The 19,452-nt window shown below is 36.2% G+C and overlaps 1 protein-coding gene across 10 annotated transcripts in view; it reads left to right on the top strand.

Annotated features, from left to right (window-relative positions):
* Positions 1–19,452, top strand: part of adgrb2 (adhesion G protein-coupled receptor B2) — a 1,037,854-nt gene that overhangs the window by 999,191 nt on the left and 19,211 nt on the right. For all 10 annotated transcript variants that reach the window (XM_039740905.1, XM_039740908.1, XM_039740904.1 and 7 more), the window contains 3 exons: positions 9,776–10,422; positions 13,697–13,732; positions 14,387–14,491. In XM_039740905.1, the coding sequence (XP_039596839.1) occupies positions 9,776–10,422; positions 13,697–13,732; positions 14,387–14,491 (788 nt within the window). The remainder of the gene's footprint in view (positions 1–9,775; positions 10,423–13,696; positions 13,733–14,386; positions 14,492–19,452) is intronic.

Raw genomic sequence — 19,452 nt, forward strand, 5'->3', positions numbered from 1 at the left:
GTGAAGCTGGTCAAATTACCTTTTATGTTTCTATTTTTTTTAAGAAAAACTGCACTTTATGTTGAAATTTTTGTTATTATTATTTAAAGACAATGCCATTCTGAACATGTACTTAAAGTACTTAGAATACCACTTTATTTTTAAGTCTGCCCAATTTTAGCCAGGGATGATATTTTTGTTTCTGTTTTGAACTGAAATGCAGTTTAAATGCATTTTTTTTTTCAGAAATTAAAAGACCTTGAGTTTACAATATTCATGTCCATGTCTATTATTTGATTCTGTCGCCCACTAAAACCCTTTTAAATTAAAAAAAAACATTTGCGCTTTGGGACAAAGTTTCTTGTGTGATTACATGCGATTAATCAAGATTAATTAATTACAAACCCTCTAATTAATTCAATTAATTTTTCGAGTCCCACCCCTAATATATATATATATATATGTAGATATTATATATATATATATATATATATATATATATATGTGTATATATATGTATATATGTATATGCATATATATGTATATATATGTGTGTGAATATATATATGCATATATATATATATATATATACACACACACACATATATACATATGTATGTATATGTATATATGTATATATGTGTGGATGTATATGTATATATATGTACAGTAATCCCTCCTCGGTCGCGGGGGTTGCGTTGCTGGAACCCCCCACGATAGATGAAAATCCGTGAAGTAGAAACCATATGTTTGTATGGTTATTTTTATATATTTTAAGCCCTTATAAACTCTCCCACACTGTTAACATTATTAGAACCCTCTATACATGAAATAACACCCTTTAGTCAAAAGTTTAAACTGTTCTCCATGACAAGACAGAGATGACAGTTCTCTTTCACAATTAAAAGAATGCAAACATATCTTCTCTTCAAAGGAGCGCTGTCAGGAGCAGAGAATGTCAGAGAAAGAGTGAGATAAAAGCAAACAATCAAAAAATCAATACGTGCTTTTAAGTATGCCGAAGCACCGAGATAAAGCGGCATTTTGTAGAGGAGCGTCCGTATCCTCTAGGCAAACAGCCTCTGTGCAAACAGCCCCTCTGCTCACACTGCAAACAATCAAGCACCGCGCGGGAAGCATATCGTATATCATTGAGGAGTTTTAGTTAATATGTAATACGTGCTCTGATTGGGTAGCTTCTAAGCCATCCGCCAATAGTGTCCCTTGTATGAAATCAACAGGGCAAACAAACTTAAGAAGCATGTACTTTAAATTAAAAGACCCATTGTCTGCAGAAATCCACGAACCAGCGAAACAAAATGTGACATATATTTAGATATGCTTACATTTAAAATATAAATAAAAAAAATCTTGGAAGGGAGACTTAACCATGCCCAGGGCCAGAAACAGAGGACAAGTACAGTATTGTTTTTACAAAATTTTTTAAATAAAAGTGAAAATAATGCATATGTAACAATTCCCATGAAAATAAAAGCTCTTTAAATTATATATTTGGTAATATATATATATGAGAGAAAAAGAGAGTAAGACTTCAAACAAACACTCTGGTAAGCACTACATGAAGGTATATTAAATGGCACATAATTAGATACTTTTACCTAAGCATACATTGGTCTCTCAAATGCTCAGTTATGTAGGAGTGAGGTCAACACAAATTTTGGTAAGCCATTCATTGATGCTGCCTAGTGGAATTAAAGAAGAAAAAAGAAAAAATGTGTCTGGGTTTTTCTGAGTGAAGGTGTGTTAGATTCTGGTCAACATTTTAAAGAGAACAAGACTATAGCATGTTAAAAATCTTTTTTTTACTGAGTTGCAAATTAATTTTATATATTTATATTGCTTGTTTTTGCTTGTTAGAAATGTATAATGTTAGATTTTTTATGTCTCAGTGGCAAGATTTTGTTTTTATTGTTTTCTTTCAACTACTTTTCTTTCACTACTATTTTGGGGAAATGTTTTATATTAATGGCCTTGTTATTTATGGTTGTAGTGTCCATTGTGGCTTACATGATGTCCATTTCTGCATGATAGCATTATTAGATGTGGACTGTAAAAAATAACAGTACAACAGTTTAAACATCCTAGGAGTGGGATAAAAAGTAAATGTGGTTATAGATTTAGTTCAATGTGGTTACAGATATAACCAACATGTTTCTTCCACAGCTGCTAGCTGGCTGCCAGAATCCCTCCATGGGCTAAGACCTTTAACACTGTATTTAGATATAATTTTTGTATTAATTTTTCTCACTTTGACAATGGGTATTTTTAAGTTTTCCCTGGTATTTTTGGCTTTAACCTTTCCCTTGACTACATTACTACTCACTCCTGAAAATTATTTAATGCCATAACCCTTTTTCTTTTTCAAATCCAGACTACCCCAGCCTGCATCTCTCAAAAATACTAATTGTTATGTCGCCAAGGATTCTTTAGAAACACCACAGGCAGTTTTCCATTTTAGTGTTTTGAATATAATGTGAACACTGATTTATTGCAAATTAAAACGTTCCCCTTGTCTAGTCTCATCAGGGTACTAAAAGGCACAAGGATGATCCCAAGACTTTATTGCAAATGGTTTATTCCATTTTGTATGGCAGGCAATCATTTGAATTAAGATCTGATTAATTGGTAGGTCAGGTGTCTTTCCTTTCTTTATATCATAAAGTAGTTTCTCACTGAAATAAGATAAGTACACCACTGCTAAAAATAGGCATAGGGATGTTGAGATAATATGTGGCATTTGTATGTTGTGCAGCCTGCATCGAGGAACTTGGTGGATGCTATGAAAACAACTCACATAACATTATACAGTATTTCCACCACCAGCCAGCTAGCTGGTTGATGCATGGACTCTCTTGTGTTTTGCTATATTCAGGTTCTACTATCAGTATGAAGCAGCTAGGACTAGAATTCAGACTACCTGGTCTTATTGTAATCCTCTAGTGGCCAGTGTTTGTATTCTTTAACCCATTTTCAAATAATATATAACGTCAGTTACCCACTGACTTAAAGGAGGTGAGATCAGATTCTATCAGTTGAGCAAGACAAGTCTACATGCTAATAGTGAAGTAAAGGCAATTACAGTTTATTTATCCTTCTCCACCTTAATCCGATCTGGGAGTCCACCAAACACAGCTGTTAATGGATTAGGTGGGACTGTGACATCAAGACTGTCTGATAGGCATTTAAAAATCTTTGTCCAGAATGATGTTAATTTGGTACATGTTCAAAACATGTGGCCTAGTGAAGCTGGAACTCAATTGCAACATTTGCAGGTTGGATCTTGCCCTGGAAACATTTTGGACAATTTTAAACGAGATAAAAGTTGAATAATTGAATGCTGTGCGCATATAGAGCTAGAGTGATTTCTGTGCATGGCTGCCTTCCACACCTTTTCTGTTCTTTGGGATCTTTAAAATGAAGGGACATTAAAATGGTTTTATATATTATAGAAAAGCTGTCTGAGTCTTCAAGACTGATCAGTATCTCTTCTAGAATAGAGGTGAGGAAAATTGGACAGATTTTGTTTAGCAAAGTTTCAAATTTGGAGATAGTGGAAAATTGTGTTGATGGGAAACTAAAGTTATAGTGTAATTGTTCATAGGATGCAAAGACATTATTTATATACAAATCTCTAAATAATTAATCCAATACATTTTCCAAACATTAAAAACTTTTTAAGTTTGAGAGTGTAGAAAAAGATTGTTATTGTGTAGAGGTGACACAGATAAAATATTCCCTATCTTGAAGTGCTTCCTACATTGGTTCCAAATTCTGAGTGAAAGAAGGACATTTGGGATGTTAGTATATTGACAATACCTTGTATTTACTGGTGTACAAAGCAAGGCATATAAATAAGTACTGCAGGATTTCATTTCTATTGCAGACCAAGCTAGTGTATGTTCATCTATTTGTGTCAAGTTCCAGGTTTTTATAGCTTGCATTTTTGCTGCCCAGCAATAAAATTGAAAGTTAGGTAGAGCCATGCCACCTTCTGATTTAGGTCATTGTAGGGTTGACCTTTGGATGCGTGGATATTTCAGATTCCAAATAAATGAGGTTATGATTGTATCTAATTTCTTAAAAAATTATTTGTTAATGTATATGTTTTGAAATAGAAACAGAAACTTAGGGAGGATATTTATCTTGATAGTGTTAATTCTCCCTGCTAAAGTAAGATTGAGCGTAGACCATATATGCACGTCTTGTTTAATTTTGTCCATCCAAAAGCAAAATTCTGTTGAAAAAATGCTTGCGATGTTTACGCCTAGGTATTTAAACTGATCTGTAATGATACAAGGGAAAGTGTCCAATCTGATTCTGTTTGCGAGAGAGTTCACTGGAAAAAGCACACTTTTGTTCAAATTAATATTGAGTCCAGATATCTTTTGAAATTCTGCTAGTACAGTTAGGGCTGCAGGCACTGAATTTTGTGGGTCTGATATATACAGTACCATATCTTCTGCATATAATGATATTTTCTGTTCAAGTCCTTCTCTGAAACTCTCTTTTATCTCTGATGCATTTAGAAAGTGACCAGCCAATGGCTCAATGGTGAATGCCAATAGCAGCAGTGACAAGGGGGTACCGCATTCTGGTTTGAAGTAGTCTGTGATAGAGTTGCTAATACAAACTGTAGCTTCTGGACTGGTATACAGTAATTTGATCCACGCACATATGTTAGGGTCAAACCCAAAATTTATACAAAGTGGTTAATAGGTAATCCCATTCAATCATATCAAATGCTTTTCTGCATTTTTTCAAAGATAAAAAGATTTCTGGAGAGTTGGACTTCATGGGTGAATATATTGTTCATAATACAGCTTAATGTGGTTTTGTTGGAAGAATAACTGTCCTAAAAAATGTAAGTTTTTTTTTGATATTGAAAAGCATAGTTCTAAGACCTTTGCATAAGCTCTTGTAATAAATAATAAATAAAGGTGTAATAAAATAACCTTTTTTGACCCCATCTCAACAGTGAAAAGTTCTAATTCAGTACCACTGATAATAAGGACCATGAGTAAAATTCAATCATACAGTAGCCTCAGTATCTATATATATTTGTCATGACAGCCACACCTTGACAGCATCTGCCAAAGAATTTAGCAATCAACTGTAGTAAATGCCTTCGTTAGGTCTATAAAGACCATTTACAATGTTTTTATATCCATCCATTTTCTAACCCGTTGAATCCGAATACAGGGTCACAGGGGTCTGCTGGAGCCAATCCCAGCCAACACAGGGCACAAGGCAGGAACCAATCCCAGGCAGGGTGCCAATCCACCGCAGGACACAAACAAACACACCCATACACCAAGCACACACTAGGGCCAATTTAGAATCGCCAATCCACCTAACCTGCATGTCTTTGGATTGTGGGAGGAAACTGGAGTGCCCGGAGGAAACCCACGCAGACACAGGGAGAACATGCAAACTCCACACAGGGAGGACCCGGGAAGCGAACCCGGGCCTCCTTACTGCGAGGCAGCAGCGCTACAACTGCGCCACCGTGCCGCTATGTTTTTATATGTTCTCAATAATTTTTCCTTTCATTGGCATGCAGTAAGGTAGTACTCTCTCGGTGGTCGATAATCACACTGCAATTCAGGAAGTATCTCTTCAGACAGCAGAAGAAATAAACTAGCAAGGATACAAACAAGCTTTATGCCTGTCATTAACAGAAGGGACATACAGTACCTGTACCACAATCTGCCTTGTCTCTCCTCTAGGATATAGTAGAACATCATTCCTGAGTTCTTAGGGTAGTAGTTCCTTTTGCCAGAACTTCAAGATTGGGGTGTGTCTGTAGTGCAGGAGCACTAATCTACCCTTTTTTAAAATCTCTTCTAGGATTCCATCAGAACCATTGGTTTTCTTGTTTTTTAGACTCTTAATAGCATCCTGCAACACCATTACATTTAGATGTTCCCGCATGTCTTCTTTTATGGGACTCTCGGGCATTTATCCAACAACCTCAGGTTCAGCAGTGCTAATGTGGTTGAGAAGTTCATAAAAGTGCTCCTTCTGTCTATCAATAATTGAAATTTTAACAATCTTTTATATCCTTTGCATGTAGGGAGTTTATCAAACAGTATCTTGGTCTGTAGAATATTTTAATAGTACTGAAAAAAATTCTATTGCCCTAGAGCAGGGGTTCTCAATGTCGGTCCTGGGGACCCCCTGTGGCTGCAGGTTTTTGTTCCAACCAGATTCCTAATCAGTGACAACACCTGATAGCACTGATCTCATTTAATTAGCTGGTTTTTTTTTTTTTCTTATATTCAACATTCAGAAAAGCATAGCAGCATGATTTTTACATTTATAAGACATTTATAAATATTTCTGCTTTTGCTATAGATTTAAATGCTTAACTCTCTTTTGTTGATTTCATTATATTTTGCCCTTTCTCTGTGCAGTTTTTCCCCCTTCATTGTATCTTAATAGTGACAACATAAAACGAGCAGAGCAGACACCCAGGCAAACAACACTGAATAATCAAAGGCTGCAGCTACTTTAGAGTCTGACCCACTAATTAGTAAATAATGGATTAATTAAACAATTAGAACACCTAGAAAAGTAGAATTAAAAATTAAGATGAAAATATTGTTAAAAAGAAAAAAAAATACATTATTCCTATATAACTGCTTGGTACATTTTAATATATATATATATTTTAGCATACATAGTTTTCTAATTAATATATTGTTCATTAAACACAGAATTTGGGAAATATCAGTTCAGTTAATTAGCCCAGGAGTTCAATTAAAAACAGAAGCTGGTTGGAACAAAAACCTGCAGCGACAGGGGGTCCCCAGGACCGATGTTGAGAACCCCTGCCCTAGAGTTTGATTGCCAGTGAATTTCCAAAGATCTCTCAGTCTACCGAGAGTTCGTCTCCTTTACCCTGAGCTTTACAATAAAAATTATTCTGCAATGTAGAGAAGGCTTTCCACTTTTTGGAGATGAGTTGTTCTGTTTCCTCGTTTTTTCCAGTTGTTTTAATCAAACCTTAGTTTTATAGACCTGTACTCAAGAATATTTCTGTCAGTATCAGATAGTGAATTTAAGCCTACCCCAGTGTTCTTTAATTTCATCTGGATATTTTATGAGGAGACTTTCCCAAATCAAGCACTGGAAAAGCCTCTAAGTGGCAATTTCAAATAGGCTTTTGAGTTTCTGTCTTTTCCTCCTTTTTATAAGCGTGATTGACATTATGGAGTGAACACATAAAGATGTGTCTAGCAGTAGTCTGTCCAAGTTATGGCTCTTGTAATTCTCACCTTGTGATGATCCCTAACTCAAACAATAACATACTCAATAAAATGTCATTTCACAAAGTAGTGGTGTTTACAAAATGCATTTAATTTGTTCTTCTAGCAAAAGAATTTGGTTGTAATGATAAGGCTATGATCCACACACTTGATGAGAAGGAGTACTCAATTAGGAAGTTCATAGATGTGGCTAATAAATTAATAAATAAATAAAGCACTTAATTTAAAACCCAACATGGATCCTGGGTTCAGCATCTATCATTCCTTTCCAGAAGAAGGTATAACCAGCCTTTTCCTCCTTTATTTGCCCTATATCTGCTAGACAGGTTTCAGAGACTGCAGAATTTTATGCACAACCCTGATGTTCTAGCTTGTGACTAAAGGCTTCCAGGCTTTCAGACTGCACAATTCGACCTTCTTTGCTACTTGCTAATTACCGTGGAACTTAATCCAGGAACATAGTGTAAATTAGTTTGGAGTATGTCTGTATGTGACTTTATTTAACATGGGAGACAGTTGCACAGTCCAGGAACCAGTAGGAAGTACTATAATGCAACAAAAGACCCTTCTCTGCTGCAGCCTTCCTTTGCCTTGACAGCCATTGTGACACATGACCATCTTTCGTCTCATCCACTGTAGAGGACTTGATTAGATCATTATTCGTCAAGAACTTCTCTCTTGACCTTACTACCATGGCTGACCATAGCAGGAGAAAGGCTGCAGACTGTATCACTCTCAAAATCTCAGGAATTAGCAAGCTTCTCCAGCACAAATAGGTGTCAATCTTTGGAAAAGTAAGTTAATTCTATACAGCAAATGACAAAATACTATATTTTGCAGCATACTAATTATGTACCATGGGTGAACAAATTCTAATGGTGATATCAATAGCATAACATAAAATTAAATCTCAGGGTCTTCACACTCACATGAGGCCAACTTAAAACTGAGATAGCTCTAATACACATCTGTTGTATTTAGGAGAGAAAACTGGAGTAAAGTGTATGGAGAAAATTTCACAGAAACATTCAGAAAATATGTAAACTGTACACAGAAAGCAACAAGGCTTGGGATTCTAATTCAGAACAATATGTCCTCAAGATAATAATAATAAATAATAATTATAATAATTCTATTAATGCTATAACTGTTTAGGTTTATTAGTGTTATCATAATCTTCAGTACATTCAGTCAGTAAAAAAATAAACTCGTTATACACTCTATATAAGTTTCCCCAAATCATAAATGTCACATCCATGCTGCTAGAACCTTATAAACAGTAAAGTACTGGTGAAGAATCCTTAAAGTGTTCGGTCATTCATACATTTCTAATGTAATCAGTGTCTTGAAATACAATTTTGGGCTTATTTAAAAAATTAAGGAGGCATTTAACTGGTTGTTAAGAGAAAACTTTCAGCAAATGAAGAAGAGTCTTGAGTCATCATTAAAAATGAAATTTGAAGATGGTTTGTCTTTTTATTACACCTGGCCAGTGGAGCCCTGCCTTGTTAACAGCTGAGTTCTTTATTGCAAGACTGAAGAGATGGACAGAACACCTTCTTTTATTCAGCTAAGTTCATTTACACATAATAGTTAGAAAGCATTTCATTCACACCATTCAGCTTACATGTAAATAGTGTATTCTTGTAACATTCCTACATCATTAAGTGCCATCCAAATATCCCAGAATAATGAATTATTAAATGTCATGGGTAAAAATCTGCTTTATAAAGTAAAACTTTTTGGTAATGCTTTACATTAGGTACTGCAAATATCCATCTATTGCTCATTTACTGTTATGTAACAAGACCTTAAATAGGCTTCTTTTGGTCTTTTCATAATACAAAATAGCAGACATGATACAATCTGAAGGGTGAAATGAAATCCTTAGTGTGCAAAATGAATAAATAATATAAAACAAAGCCGAAAAATGTATAAAATAGACAAAAATAATTACAATTGTATTTATATAAAAATATTATTATTAATTACTATTAGTATTGTCACATGTACAGTATAATTCTTCCTTGTATCTGCTAGTCAAAATACAGCACATGATTACTGTCCAACGCCATGATCAGTGAGTATACAGATGTTACTCTGAGACCTAAGATATTAAGCGAAGAATTTTCAAAAGAAAATTTTAGTTTTATTCATTATTTAAAGAGAGATTATTGTTGAAGTATATTTAAATTTTTCAGTGACCCAGAATGTATGTTTGCATTCTGAAGACAATTCTCTGTGGCGATGAAACAATGATAGCTTTTCAAAGCAGTTGTTCTCCACTTCTTAGCTTTTCATGAACACAAACTTTAAAAGGTTTGCTATCTTTGACTAGGTGAATCTTTATTTGAAATTGAGTTTACTTTTCTTTTTAAAGTAGAAGAGAATGTGCTTACTGTCTTTCACAGATAACTAAATTAAACTGTCACTGAACTGCTAACCCATTCCTTGCCTCTATTTATTTCAAACTTACTATACAATACTTTTCTCTGCTTCTTTTCCAGTCATTTTCAAAGAAGTTAATACTTGTAACCCAGCAACAATCACAGGAACCCTTTCTCGTATCTCACTGGATGATGATGAAGATCCCAAACTTAATACTAACATGGAAGGTGTAAATTTCTCCAGCCTTCCAGGCAATATCCCTCCATCTAACATCTTGGTGCAGGTCCCTCAGCTATCAGGTTTAAATGAGCTGAAAGAACAGACACTCAAGAAAGATGTCAATTTGGACTCCAGGAGCACCATGTATCTTTGCACTGACAGCAATTTGCGCTCCATTGACCTGAACTGGGCAAGACCGCAGGAACCTAATGCAGAAGGAGATTATATGGTCCTGCCACGCAGGACAGTTAGTCTGAAGCCATTTGCAAAAGATGATGGAAAGCCACTCAACATCAAGATGGAAGACTCTAGCCAGCCCCCCTTGGGCCACCGTCCAACTGAGACAGAAGTGTACCCCAATTTTGTCTCAGTGGATCATATCAATATGAACCTGAACCAGTCTTATGGCACTCTTAAGCATCCTCATGGGCTGCAGTTTAAGCAGCATCCATCTGTACGACAGATCCTGGCCTCTGAGCTTGGAGACAAGAGTAGGACCATGCCTCGTAGCATGGCTGGCTCCACCTTGTCTGTTGGCTCTTTGGAAGTAAGTAAATATGCCAGAAGAGGATTTTGTCCTTACAGTGGCTTATTTCATGTTCTTCTGATGAAAAGGGTCATTGTTTTCAAACACTGCTTCCTATGTGCTTATTAGAACATTACTAGCCATCGAATAATCTAATTTTAAGTGTGGATCAAAATAACCAGTTTAGGTTTACCATCATATAGTACTGTAGTTTCATACTTAAAAAAAATGGTAAGTTAAATACCGTATGAACATATGCAGTATCAAGGTCAAGGCTTATATAGGAAGAAGTCTTGTAAAGTACTGAACAATGTGGCTTTGTCAGCGTGTGTGAAAGCCGTAGAAGCACAGGTGGTCTATACAGTAGTCTAAGACATACTATTTAACATATTAAAATTATTAATTATTTTTGGAGTCTACTTTTACAAGCAGTGTATGCAAGTTTACAGTTAAAAATGCCACAGGAATGATTCCGTTCTGCTGTATTCTAACAAAAGCAGAATTCCAAGTATTAAGTCTAATTTAGTTTGCAGTATGATGCATAATTTATAAATTCTGGGAAACGTTTTTGGTCATATACCAATTTCGTTGATCAACATACTATTTGTGTAATACCTGTATATCCAAACTTTTTCAAGATACTGTATCACATCATTATTAATTATATACAATTGGTGGAAAAGGTGGTTTACAACAAAATTTAAAAATCTGGAAGGAATTGGAGTGACATGCAAAGTAACAACTCCCAACATAACACTTCATGAAATTTCCTGAATTTTACCTACACAAACTTTTGAGAGTTTACTCTGTTTCAGTAGTTGGGAGTCCTTGCATCATTTCAATTTGCCTCCCTCACCCTCTGGTGCTTTCCTATTGCCAGATAAGAGTACTAGCTCATATTTATCAGATTATTCATGATAGGTTTTGACAATCGTCCTATAAATGTACCTTTACACGTTATCATATGGCTTTATATTGGAAGATGTATTAGGCCGGGTAGCTTAAGGAGTCTGTCATTCATTCAATATGTTGTCCCTCTGATTCCTGGAAGTAAACCATCAAACATGAATAATTACCCTTTCACATTCATTGATAGTGCTTGAAAATGGATCCTGTTTAAAAACTGTAATAATGGGAATGCCTGCTGACTGGATATGTTGAGAGAAGTGGACTTTGTGATACTGCATATTTCATAAACAAAAGTGAAAAACGTAAATGTGCGTACTGTAAATATTACCATTTACAATCTAGTGTAAGATTAACAGGGCATCCTTCATTTTTATTAAATATAAAGCTTTCCTTTTTCTCCCTTTTCTCTGTTTCTCTTTCTGTCTCTCCTGCAGTACTCACAGATCGCCCCAGTGGCCACAATTGTTCCTGCAATCCTCAGCCTCCATTTCTAATTTAACAGTCAGGCCCCAACGTAGCTTGTCAGCCCACTGTAATGAACAAAAGGAATCAAGTAATAGGTTAAAGGGCTTTCTAGCTTGCACATATTGAACCAAGGGAGTCTAAGGGAGTATGCGTTTCACTCTAAGAATTTCTTTACCAGCTCTTGGTGAAAAACTACCAATTGGCAGAAGGTTACTGAACCCTACCCACTCCTTGTTCCGTGGTAACATTCACTTCAAATGTAGTGTGGTAGATAACTGACTGTGTATAACTGTGGAACATAGTGTCCCAGTTATTGGTAGCCCAGTGTCACTGGCAAGACCGCAGGGGTTGCTGTTACCAGTGCATATTCTCTCTGGGCTCCTAATGGCCCAACTCCGTCCCTGTTTCATAGGAAGCTGTCTGTAGTTCTGATACCAAGTGGGCCATTTACACTTTATATATATTTTAATTCAGTTACTGTTTATTAATATAGTAAATCCTCACTATTCACGGATTCCATTCCAGTGGATTCACTTATTTGCTATTATAAAAGTGTGACCCATTTTGTGACACCCACAGTGTAATCATGCCTATTCAAGGCCGCACAGAGTAGGCAAAGATTCTCAGAGGCCTATCACACAGCTGCGGTGTGTGAGATTGAGCAATAACAGGTTAGATATCTGGGCTGCACGCATACTACACTGAATGGATCAACAAGTGTCTACCTGGCACCTAGAGGCATGGGTAATCCACTGAACCCCATTTGTTACGAGGACTAGGGCTAGCAATTGTTACCCATGAATGAGGAAAGCACACACTAATTAAGTTCCTGCCATTTAATTCCATGACTGAATCTCCTAGAGCCATGTTGTCTTTTTTGTGTAGTGTTATCAGAACAGCGCACAGTACTGCAGATGCAACTCCTATATCTTAAAGTCCTAGCATAACAGCCCTTTTATACCATTTCTTTTGCCGTTTTAATTGTGAATCTTGTGACAATGTAAACTCCTAAAATCATTTTCAGAGGTTGCTTCCTATAAAACAGCATTGCCCATCTTTTGTTTAGAATTATTGCTACTTTTGCTTGCATGTAACACCTTCCACTTTTTTACACTAAATTGTATCAAAAGAAAAGGATAACAGAAAGAAACGTAAAACAGAAAGGAAAAGTGAGAAAAATGGTCCCCATCTCATACCCACAGAGACCACACAACACAGCGATAACAAACTAGTAATATCACATAATACCATTCTGTTTGTTCATAAGCTTCACCCTCTTGCTCTTTTGATGATTTTGGCCTGAAACCTCACTCTACACCTGTTAGGAAAGTCACACTGTGTTCTTTCTACTGCCAGTCCCAAAGCTCTTGAGCCATCTTTTGATGTGTTCAACTGTATGGCTGCCTCATGACACCTGAACAAAAAAAGCAGCTACAAGATGAAGGAGTAAGTGCTGAAGCAGTGCTACACAGCCTCACCCGGGCATGTTGGCGGCTATTGTTTGTTTAATTGTTCTTTTACAAAACAAGAGATAGGTACATTTTAAAGCACTTTTCTCTTTATCTAGTCCATGTCTTTGTCAGTGAGACTGTGATATAAGATGCCTTTCTTTGCAGAGGTTGACGTGTTTACTGTAGTTTAACCATTTCATTTGGATAATGCAATGATTATCATTTCCAGACAGTTTTTTGGACATCTTGATATGCAATTGATATCTAATGATTTGCTGTCTATTGATTTTTTTTTGCCCCACCCCTGGACTATGTGTGGACTTCATAAATGCTGCATCAGTGTAGTTGGGTTAATATTTACGTATGTGCTGTGTATGTGTGACAAGAATAGGCACAGCCATATACAGTATTCTGTAATATCTGGAGCACTTTGTTTTCCATCATTGATGATTTCTTCTCTCTCCCTCCAGAGAAAAAGAGTACGGTACTCTGACTTGGATTTTGAGGTAAGATAAGACTTTAACAGAAAAAAAGCCTTTTTTTCAATTTGGAACTACTGAGATCAGGAAAGATATCAGGCATACTGCCCTGTACGTTTGATGCCAGACATTACTCCAGCAGCCTTGGTGTATAAAAGGACATGAAACAGAATTGGAATGATAATTCAGTTGGCTGATGCTGCACTCATTCGTGTAAAGAGTCAGACTTTAAGGCTGCTTCATCTGTTCTTATGCTAGGAGGGCGCAATAGTTGTCTTCATCTAGTGTTTAGAGCATCCCCGAGCATCAATGAATTAATTGTTGTACTTTTGGGTTCGTTCTGTTTCCGTTTTGTAAAAAAATTATGGTCACCACTCACAGCAAAAGCTAGAACCAGTAAATTGAATATCATAAAAAAGGGCCACTGTTGCATCCTTTATGCTTCATATTCTCCATGTGTAATGTAAGGTAGTCTATTAATGTCAATTCTATTGTCTATGCCTTTCTTTATAAAATAAATATTGAAATATGAAAATCCCAAATGATTATGTTCTACGGGACTTCTGAAAATGCTTACAATCTTTCCACCCAGTAACTTATTATAACCTCTCTTAACTGATGTCCTTTCCACTAACACTGTAGAATAGCAATTGCATTTAGAATCTCGTCTTTTCTTCCTAGAAAGTGATGCACACGCGGAAACGTCACTCAGAACTGTACCACGAACTGAATCAAAAATTTCACACGATTGATCGGTACAGAGAACCAGCAGCACCCACCTTTAAGGTATGTGTCAAAGAAAATGGAATCCAGGAGAGGCTCTAGGAAAACTTTTCTTTCCATTTGCGTACTGTACGTGCTTTGTGTCATTTTTGTTTTTCCTTATTTCATGTGATTCATCATGTATTCAATGAATTACAGAATCCAGCTAGCTAGCTTAAGAAAGAAAGATAAATCAAGCCACAAGGACTTGATGACTATGGTATAAGAAATGTTTCTAAGTCAGTGAAAGAAGAACATTATTACTTGTATGCATTTAAAAGAAAACAAATCTGATAAATTCAATATAGTTACTTGCCACTTATGCTTCATGTTATTTCCTTTGTCTACTAAAAATAATACTTTTTTAAATAACCTTTTACATTTTATTATAAAGTGTAAGACCTTCAAAGCATACTCCTTAACAGGATATTCTGCATAAAGCTTGAACAATTCAGTGAGAGCTAAAAAAAAGATGAAAAGCCACAAATTGGATGATTTCAATTTAGGAAGCCCAGCAATGTGGATGCCTAGAAGGACCTGGGTAGTGCAGTAAAAGCTCCAGATATCCCTAATTGACCCACTCCAATCACATACTGTAACTTATCAGTCAAATAGAATTTTGTGAGATTGTAGCACATAATAAACCACTGCCGTTCCTTGTTGCTCATTTTTAAAATAAAACACTGTCTGCTGCTTTGTATTGTAACAAATAGAACTCTTTGTCTTCTGTTTGGTTTGGTGGGCATATGAAGGTCCTGAAAAAGTGATGAAGTGCATGTTGCAAGGATAAATGCATGGGATGCAAATGTCTATGAGGAATGCCCTTTTCATTTTGCATTTGGAACGGGTTGCTTTGGAGGCGTTTAATCAAATATTCACAGAGAGATCAAATTGCCACACCTTGTGAGTGATGTTTGCAATTCAGATATTTTTCAAATTGTAGCTACTTTTGAATCGTTTTACAACTGCCATCCTGAGCTCAATTGGCTATGTACAGTACTCAAGTACCAAAATCAACATACTATAAATTACAAAAGAAAGACCTGGTACATTTATCAGAAATCATAATAGCAACATGCAGAATAATATGACATGAGAGTAACTTTCAGTATTCCCCTTGGTCACCATTTCTGCAAGGTTTGCACATTCTTGTTGTGGCCACATAGGTTTTCTCTGGGAACTCTGACTTCATCCAACATAATAAATTAATCTAAGGTTAACTGGCAATTCCAATAAATTGGGTAATATTAGTGCATGTCTCCTGTGATGGACTGGCAGCACTGTGCTGCTTCCTATATTGCACCCAGTGCTGCCATTAGGCTCAGGCTCCTCTCATTCCTGTAATGGAAAATGAGGGCTTCAGGATCAGGCATTTGTAGACAGAAGGATATTAAAATTATATCTTCACATTTTGTAGATTTGTATTTACCCTGTACGTAAGATCAACTATACTTTTACACCCGTCTTTTCAAAAAAGAAAGAAAAGCAGTTTCCATTTCTAGCAAAGACAGTGAAGAATTCTCTTGAGTCTCTTTTCAAGAACACAGTCAATGGTAAATGTTCACTTTTCCTTAAACTTATTGAATCACTTGCATTGAAGAGTGAGATTGCTTTTCCAATTTGCCCAGTCGAGCTTGGCACCGGGTCATTTGTCCTTTAATTTGGAACATATTACTTCCAGTCACTCCTTCATTTAAATTTATTGTTGATATCGTTTAAACTGTTTGACCAGTAGTTTGCTCTTTTTAAATGTAATCACCAAACTCACCTCTTTGTGATTGTTCATGAATTACATTCCTGAGAATTTTTCCCACACGGCTCTTGGGCACAATACTTTATATTTCTTCATTAGCTACTGTGCCTTGCACTAACATTTCTTTTTTATATGTCTTGGGATTTCAGTTTTTTCACCATCTAAGTAAATGTTCATTCTTTATAACCTCCTTCAGCTCAATATAACAAAAAAGAGTGGTATTTAAATGAAAAGCTTTGTCTAAGCTAAAGCAAAAACCCCAAGGCCCTTTCCACAGACTGAATTACAAACGCATTCACAGGTGTAAAAATACACCTGTTTTTTTTGTTTTTTTTTACATTGACCATTTAAAATTCCTAAATTTCATTTTTCCTTATTTATTTGTATTGTATTTGTTGAGTGTATTGTTCTTGGCAACCTTAAATCTTCCACTGCCTCTTATGCTAAACTGAAGCTGTTTTTTTAGATAGCTCACCCTTTTCAGGAACTTTTTACAGTAGGTTAATGCTCAACAAAAATTGTGTGCCTTGAGATTCACAAGGGCTACCATTTGGAAACTGTACATAACCTGCTGTACAAAACACAAAACCTAGACCACTGAACAATTAAAGAAAGGTAACATAGTCTGATCTGATATTTTTCACCATTCCTAACCTGGAAATGGTTTTATATTTAAAGAAAGGACAAAGGATTCCTTACACACATAATGTCTGTTATTTGCTGCCTACTTCATCATTTCAAGAAGTTATTCTTCTTGAAGAATGGTGTGATGTCCTACTGAACTCAGTCCAGGGGCCTCATGTATAAACAGTGCGTCCGCACAAAAATGTTGTGTAAGAACATTTCCACGTTCAAATTGCGATGTATAAAACCTACATTTCCACGGTACCTCATACCCTGACCCTGACGCAAGTTCTCTGCTCGGTTTTGCAGACTGGCGGCACCCAGCATCAAAGCAGTGCTACTATTCTTGTGTGGTTACCCTTTCTTTTTCAGATCCACATCCCTGACGCAGCTTTATAAATACACTGAAATTAACCACATATTGTTTATTAGTTTAAGCCATCTGATTGTAATTAACCAGTAACAATATAATGGTCCACGGAATGGCCAAACTATTCCAAATTCAATAGCTGCTTTAGCGTTGTTACTGTCACTGCACCTTCTTCTTCTTCTTCTTTCAGCTGCTCCCGTTAGGGGTTGCCACAGCGGATCATCTTTTTCCATATTACTCTCACTGCACCACTCAGAGTATTTATAGCACTGTATCTGAGTAGGGAATCAAAGATCTACAGAAGGTGAGAAAGAGAAATATTGGTATACAGCATCAAGCAAATGCTGCCTCAGCTATACTGCCTATTTGAACTGTTCTCACATGGCAAACGTTTCAAAGCCTTTCCAGTACGGACCTCACGGTTCAAAAACAGTTTCATCCCAAGAACTATAAACGCACTCAATCAGTTCATCAATTGCTCCTTGTAGAACTGTTTGTACTTATAAGTACATATCACCCCACTGTAATCTTGCACTACAGTTATAATATTGCACAACCAGCCACTTTATAAAGCGCATATTTACATATGATGACGATATCATTTTTAAGATGAAATTCAGCAAAATATGTTTATTATATTATACAGATAAAACTTTAACTTCATTTAAATAATCTATATTGTTAATAATTAAACATGCCAGGACACGGTGCGGCAGCGCTAGCGAGGAGCTTGCACTCCATTCACAGATTTTCCTGCCTCACACTGTATTCTTGCTTGTGCAGGCACGACACTGGAAGGATAGATGGATAGAAAAATTAAACATGTACTACGAAGATATTTCAATGTTCCTTAAAAGTTTGAAGAATCTGCATTCTAAGCTTACAGATGGATTAACGTCTATTACAGAGCTGATTGTGTGGCGATTGGGAATTTGGAGAAAGAAAAGTAAGGACAGGAATTAGGGGTTAGTACGTTTGAAAGAGACAGTACTGCTACAATAAAGTATTTCATCGAAGGTCGTGCATGGCGCAGCAAGTATCTTGCGTGAGACATGGACAATCACTGCACCACCGTGTTCCCATGTTTAATAACATGCTTTAACTCCTATCGTCATGAAAATATCACGTATACATCTCAGTATTTTAATTATTCAGAGAGCTGTAATATTACATATGTAATGTATTCTGTGACCTGTCGGAGGAAGAGAAAGCCCGGGAGCACATAGTGATTCACGCACATAGTAGATCAAATATAAAACAAAACATTTAACATGCTCTTCTAGTTACGATGGGATTTGAGAAAATAGTAAACTAAACAATTTTAAGATGAAGTTTATGATGTTCTACTTTAATGACAAAATAAACTACATGATTAAAGTGAAAATTTCGAGATTAAAGTTGACATTTCGTGCTTTTTTCCCACTGTGTGCCTATTTTTTTTTTGTCTAGACCCTAATAAGCTTTCATATGACACTCAGACTGTGGGCTAAGACTCGCCTTTTCACGGCGACTTTGATACCTGACAACTTCTTTTTTTATTTCGGGCACTGTGCGACTTTGTGAAGTTGAGCTTTTGAGTTTCTCCGACACTCTTTCGCTTGATCAACTTCCTTTTGTTGATTATATCACTGCTTAAACCAACAAATTGTATGTTTTTCCTTGCCTCCACTTGGTATTCGTGCTTTTCCCATTGTCTTTTCACAGAAGGCTGAACTTAAGGGCTATTTTTATTGATTTGCATATTCAAAGAGGCGTAATTCTGGGAGGAGTTGGGGTGGGACAGCAGGCACATGCATGTGCGTTACTTTTCACACTGACCGGGATTTATGTAGCAGAAGAACGTGGAAGTTTGCGTACGCACAGATTTATGCATCTGGAATTTTTTGTCTGTAAACACATTTCTGCTTTTGTCCATACACCATGTTATAGTGTGAATTCTATGCACAGCGTTATACATGAGGCCCCAGGAATCCAAGAATGACTGAAGTTGTTCTAAAGGGTCTTTATCCCTTATTAGGTTGTTAATATTAATATATTGTTACTGAACGACATAACATATCAGAGTTTGCTGATCAAATAGAAGCTAAGTTCTTGGACAAAGCTTTCACTTTACTGGTCAGTCTACATCCTCATCATCCTCTACAGTCATGAACTCAGGATAGTAACTATAATCATGAGATATTGAATCCAAGCAATCAAAGTGAGGTTGCGGTGCAGGCTATCTGCCCTTGCTGACTG

Source organism: Polypterus senegalus, chromosome 17 (assembly GCF_016835505.1).
Source record: "Polypterus senegalus isolate Bchr_013 chromosome 17, ASM1683550v1, whole genome shotgun sequence".
NCBI lineage: Eukaryota > Metazoa > Chordata > Cladistia > Polypteriformes > Polypteridae > Polypterus > Polypterus senegalus.